Genomic DNA, 6186 nt, shown 5'->3' on the forward strand with positions numbered 1-6186 from the left:
CCATAGTCCTTCTCAACTCCTCCTCCTCCTCCTCCTCCTCCTCCTCCTCCTCCTCCTCGCAAACCCCACTCCCTTCTAACACTGATGATGTTCCCTAGTTGGGTCATGAAACGTCTGCAAGAAAACCACCAAGCTCTGAGAGCACCAAGGACCCTACAATCCTCCTCCTCCTCCTCCTCCTCCTCCAACCTTTTTCCCTTCTAGCATGGACGATGTTCCCCAGTTGGGTCACGAAACGTCTGCAAGACCAACCACCCAGCAGCTCAGGGATCCCCAAGGAACCCCAGCTCATTCCAACCCTGAGCTACAAAGATTCTCCTTGACTGGTCATCACCTTTTTCAGTTTTTTAGTTTTGATGTCCACCTCCTGCTGTAAGGAGCTGTAGGTCTCCTTCAGCTCCAGGGTCTCTTCATCCCGGCTTTCCATCTGCTGTTGGATTTCTCGCTCCCGTCGTTTCTGCAGGACACATCAAGGTGTTGGCGTTCATTTCAAGCTTCTCCGTTCACTGACCTACTAGGCCTTCCCGTTCTTGTGAGAGCGCCCTTCATAGGGGGGGGGGACTCTCAACTTGGCTGAAGCATTAACCCCTCTCCCAAGGGCAGACTTATAGCCTCTTTAATCCCACAGTAAATATGTCATGCCTCCCTCGGAGCCTGAATCTGCGGAGGAAAATGAGCTGGAAGGGGACCCCATGGAGGCAGAGGGAGAGGTGTCTTGTGGCTTCGGAGGAATGTGGGGAAGAGCAGGCCGAGGCAGGCCAGGGCCCTTCAGGAGTGGGACAGGAGGAACAGGAGAGGCAGAGTTCAGGTGATGAGCAAGGGCCACCCCCTCCTGATCCTAGAGCAGACATGTCAAACACAAGGCCCGGGGGCCGGATGCGGCCCGCGAAGTGGTTTCATGTGGCCCGCGAAGCCATCCTGGAAACAGTGAGGGAACGGCCCCCGTTGCCTTGGCCCTGGCCCAGGCCGGCCGGGAGCCAATGTACAATTTTGTGGTGGCCATCTATGCTGAAACGCATTCAGTCTCCTTCTGCCCTGGTACCCATCATGAACAACCTGGCTAAGGAGAGCAAGCATAGCAGCAGCAGAAGCCTTGAGGAGGAGGTCAGTGCAGCTGGGCGCCCCCTTGGGGAAGTGGGGCTGGGTTTGGTGCCACGAGTGCTCGAGGGCCAGGCTGGGCATTTGACCTCTGCTGCTCAGGGCTCCGGGCAGCCTGCACCACCATCCAGCCCCCCCCACGCATGGCCAGTGAGGTTCCTCCAGTGGACCATGCCTTGGCACTTGCCCCGGTCCCACCCCCTTCTGCCAGAGACCCTCAGATCTGTCCCACTCCTGCCCAGGCCCCCACAGGCACCATTGACGAGAACGATGTAGAGCTGGCCATGCCCACCCAGTAGGCCACACCCATTCCCTCCACACCCACCCAGTAGGCTGCACCCACCCTGCCCCCTGAGGGCAACCACAATGCTGATGCAGCCCTCAGTGAAATTGAGTTTGACACCCCTGTCCTAGAGCTTGAAGAGTGGAGAGAAAGAGGGAACAACACAGGCAGGCTCAACTACTCGAGAGGAGAGCGTCCCACCCCTCTGCACAAGGTGCACCTGGAGACCAAGACTTAAGGAGACGCTGCGGGGAGAGGCATTTGTCGGGAACAAACGCTGATTCCTTGGAGTGTTATGTGTGTTGTTGCTGATCTCTTGTTCTGTGACTTCTGCTTGGAAACCCAGACACTCTGACCACTGGACTGGCTGACAACGTTGCTTGGATGTTTACAGCTCTCGGACTGTATTTTGGCTTCCCTTTTGAAACTGCGAAGGCAAGCGTGTATTCACACAGACTGGTTAGGTTTATGATGTATGTGTCATTCCTTGTTATCTCCGTGGCCTTGAGTAAATTCCTCTCCTAATCAGACTGCATGTGAAACTACTGGCAGCCAGAGGCGGCTGGAGGTGTGTGTGTCTTCCTGTGTTTGGAGGCTTGCCAGAAACGTGGGAGCGTCTGGGGAAAATTTGGAGCAATTAAAGGGCAGTTTGAATTGCCAGCTGGCTGCACTGCTGTGGGAGCATTTGGGGAAAATTTGGAGCAATTAAAGGGCAGTTTGAATTGCCAGCTGACTGCACTGCCTCGGTGCTGCGCCCTGGGTCATCACAATATCAATGAATTAAAAGTTATGAAGTCCACGAGTTCGGGAACCCGTTTGACTCTCACACTCTAACTTAAAAACGATAACTGCTGATTCTCAAAAGAGACCGACTGATTATACAGTACAGGAATTTTAATCAGAGGAAAAAATAGAAGGAAGTAAAGATGGACTGCGGTTTATGACGGTTTTTGCTGGAAACAGGCACTCTTCCAGTTTCCAGCCCAAAAAAGGTCCACTGGGTATAATGGGTCCACTTAAAACGACTGCCTTGTTCGCTTAACGACCACGCTGTCCATTTAACCACCCAAAAAAAGTTAATAAGATCAGGCAGGGTCACACAGTGACCCGCTTTACGGCCTCCGTAGCTTGCGACCTTAATTCCTGCCTCAGTTAAACTCGTTAAGTCGGGGACCGCCCGTAGTTTTCACACACTTGTGAAAGACCTTTGCTTGGGAAATATTCTCAGGGGCCTTTGTCCAGGTAGGAAAGAGGAGGCCCTTGGTCTGCAGGTGAACAGCAAAATGAAAGATGTGGGGGGGAAAATGGGCGGTTCTGCCCTTCTCTCACCTGCTCGGCAATCTCTTGCCGCTTCTGTTCCAGAATTTTCTGCTGCTCGTTGGTGTGGTCCACAATGTTCTTCCCGCCAACAAGAAGCTTGCTCTCCATGGCCTTAGAAACGAAAAATGAAGGAGCACCGGGGGAGAAATTTCATAAAATTAGAACGTTGCAGATAGCATCCTGGTCTCACAACTGCAATTCCAGTCAACTTAAAAGTTTAATATCTATATCTGTATCCATCCATCCATCCATCCATCCATCCATCTATCTATCTATCTATCTATCATCTATTTCTCTCTCTATTCACCCACACACCCTTACCCATCCATCCATATCTATCTATCTATCTATCTATCTATCTATCTATCTATCTATCTATCTATCTATCTATCTATCTATCTATCTATCTCTATCTATCTATCTATCTATCTATCTATCTATCTATCTATCTATCTCTATCTATCTATCTATCTATCTATCTATATCTATCTCTATCTCTATCTCTGTATCTCTGTCTCTATCTATCTATCTATCTATCTATCTATCTCTATCTCTATCTCTATCTCTGTATCTCTGTCTCTATCTATCTATCTATCTATCTATCTATCTATCTATCTATCTATCTATCTATATCTATCTATCTATCTATCTATCTATCTATCTATATCTCTAATATCTGTCTGTCTGTCTGTCTGTCTGTCTGTCTGTCTGTCTCTCTCTCTCTCTCTCTATCTATCTATCTATCTATCTATCATCTATTTCTCTCTATTCACCCACACCCACTCACCCATCCATCCATCCATCTCTATCTATCTATCTATCTATCTATCTATCTATCTATCTATCTATCTATCTATCTATCTATCTATCTATCTATTCTAATCTATCTAATCTATCTATCTATATCTATCTATCTCTCTATCTATATATCTCTCTATCTCTATCTCTGTATCTCTGTCTCTATCTATCTATCTATCTATCTATCTATCTATCTCTATATCTATATCTATCTATCTATCTATCTATCTATCTATCTATCTATCTATCTATCTATCTATCTATCTCTCTAATATCTGTCTGTCTGTCTGTCTGTCTCTATCATCTATCTATCTATCTATCTATCTATCTATCTATCTATCTATCTATATCTATCTCTATCTATCTATCTATCTATCTATCTATCTATCTATCTATCTATCTATCTATCTATCTATCTATCTATCTATCTAATCATCATTATGCTGGTTAATGACCAATAAAAATATACTGTTTGGTATAAAAGACATCTTACCTTGATTTTGGCCCCCAGCTTTTCAGCCGCTTCTTTCTCACGTTTCAAGTCCTCCATCTTCTTCTCCTTCTCCTTCAGCAGCCTCATCTTGTCGCCGGCGACCAAGCTGTGGTCCTCCAGGATGGCCTTCTTCTCTACCTCCAGCTTCTCCTGCTGCTCTTTCCAGTAGTCATCTTTGTCCACCCTTCCCTCTTCTCCACCCTCCTCCTCTTCCTCCTCCTCCTCCTCCTCTTCCTCCTCCTCCTCCTCCCCGATCCCGCCATCTCTCCTCCTCTCCTTCTTCTTCTTTTTGACGATGGACCTTTTCTCCAGCTGGGCCTTCAGGCGAGCAATTTCTTCTTGGAATTCCCGCAGGAGAGCATCCTTGGGGTCTTCGTTGACTCTGGGCTTGTTCTTGATGTTCTTGGCCCGGTTGGCGTACCGCAAGGTGGTCAAGGTTTCCTCCACGTTGTAGGAGGCCGGGCCGATGTTGGCCACCATTACCGTCTTGGCGTTGCCGCCCAAGGAATCCTGGAGCAGGCGGGTCAGCTTCGAGTCTCGGTAGGGAATGTGGGTGCTTTTGCCGTCCACGAGGGCCGATATGACGTTGCCCAAGGCGGAGAGAGAGAGGTTGATCTTGGTGGCTTCTTTCAACCTCTCGCCCTGGGCTCCCGTCTTGGACTGGCGCTCACTGCCCGCCAGGTCCACCAGGTTCAGCTTCCCGACGCGGATGTGGTTCTCCCCGTCCAGCCCAACCTCGCTGCACTCAATGGTGATGACGAAAATGGCGTGGGAGCGGGAACTGTGCTCGTTCATGTTGGTGGCGCCCACCGACCGGTTCTGGTTGCCGACGTTCATCACGTGCTCGATTTCTTTCACGCTTTTGGTGACAAAGGAGGAGAGGTCTTTGACGTAGACGCCCGTGTCGGGCCGCTCCTTCAGCTCCAGCCTCTTGGATTGGTCCTTGGAGAGCAAGTCCCTGATCTCCTCTTGGTAGATCTCCAAGTAGGAGGCCCTCACCAGATACTGCTGGTTCTGCGACCGAGAGATGTGGGTGAAGACGTGGTCGAAGGAGTTGGGGATGACCCCTCTTTTCTCGGGGTCCCCACGCACCCCTTCCATGGTGTAGGTTTTCCCTGTCCCAGTTTGCCCGTAGGCGAAAATGGTCCCGTTGAAGCCCTGGAGAACCGAGTCCACCAGAGGCCGGAAAGTCTCATCGTAAAGCTCAAACTGTTTGGAGCTCCAGTCGTAAACAGAGTCGAAGGTGAACGTCTTTGGAAGCTCGTGAGATGTTCCCCGGGGGTTCTTGACCGAGACTTGCCCCAGTTTCACGTCCACTTCCACCACTTGCTCATAGGAAGCCACTTTCTCCTTGCCATTCATTGGCCGGCATCGTACGACAACTCTGACCGTCTCCGAGCACTTTAACTTCAACATGACAACAGATTAGCCCGGGGACCAAAGGAACGGATGACGGGATCGCGAACAGCAAGGATCCTTCTAATCCTGCAAATAATGGAGTGCAACAACAGAACGTAAGTGCTCGGACTCCGTAATAGCTAGCATAGCAAGCAGAAGTTCATATTCTACCGTATTCACACTTAACATCCTAGATCAGGGGTGTCTAACCTTGGCAACTTTAAGACTTTTAGTCTCCAGTTAGGGGACTGGAGTCTAAAACGTATAAGAAATGGCTGCTGGAATTGGGTATGTCTAGTTTAACGAAGAGAAAGACGAGGGGGGACATGATAGCAGTCTTCCAGTATCTCAGGGGCTGCCCCAAAGAAGAGGGAGTCAAGCTCTTCTCCAAAGCGCCTGAAGGCAGGACAAGAAACAACGGATGGAAACTCATCAAGGAGAGAAGCAACCTGGAACTAAGGAGAAACTTCCTGACAGTGAGAACAATTAACCAGTGGAACAACCTGCCTCCAGAAGCGGTGAAGGCTCCAACACTGGAAGTTTTTAAGAAGAGACTGGACAGCCATTTGTCCGAAATGGTATAGGGTTTTCTGCCGGAGCAGCGGGTTGGACTAGATGACCTCCAAGGTCCTTCCAACTTTATTATTATTATTATTATTATGGATCATTGCACACTCAGCCAGATGTTCAGACTGGATTTGGCATTTTGTCTACCTATCGAGTCCTTCCGAAGGACCTGGGATAGGCAGATGTGGATGTTTGATGGTATTACAGATCTCGTCACAGGATGGAAGCA

The 6186-nt window shown here is 49.2% G+C and overlaps 1 protein-coding gene across 1 annotated transcript; it reads right to left on the reverse strand.

The window, feature by feature from the left end:
* Positions 1–304: 304 nt before the first annotated feature.
* LOC107299495 (kinesin-like protein KIF3B) lies at positions 305–5408 on the reverse strand. The gene is made up of 3 exons (XM_015828849.1): positions 3993–5408; positions 2711–2812; positions 305–457 (listed from the first exon to the last, which is right to left on the reverse strand). Exons 1-3 carry the CDS (start codon positions 5406–5408, stop codon positions 305–307), a joined length of 1671 nt encoding a protein of 556 aa, XP_015684335.1.
* Positions 5409–6186: the final 778 nt, after the last annotated feature.

The sequence above is a fragment of the Protobothrops mucrosquamatus genome, unplaced genomic scaffold (genome assembly GCF_001527695.2).
Source record: "Protobothrops mucrosquamatus isolate PMUCROS unplaced genomic scaffold, P.Mucros_1.0 scaffold5016, whole genome shotgun sequence".
NCBI classification, from domain to species: domain Eukaryota; kingdom Metazoa; phylum Chordata; class Lepidosauria; order Squamata; family Viperidae; genus Protobothrops; species Protobothrops mucrosquamatus.

What these genes read in the sequence shown, in the direction of transcription:
- LOC107299495 (XM_015828849.1), bottom strand. Translation starts at nt 5,408, where the DNA reads ATGTTGAAGTTAAAGTGCTCGGAGACGGTCAGAGTTGTCGTACGATGC. An exon ending in AGCTGGGGGCCAAAATCAAG is followed by an intron (nt 2,813 to 3,992) that starts GTAAGATGTCTT and finishes TTCGTTTCTAAG; the next exon opens with GCCATGGAGAGCAAGCTTCT. An exon ending in GGCAAGAGATTGCCGAGCAG is followed by an intron (nt 458 to 2,710) that starts GTGAGAGAAGGG and finishes TGTGTCCTGCAG; the next exon opens with AAACGACGGGAGCGAGAAAT.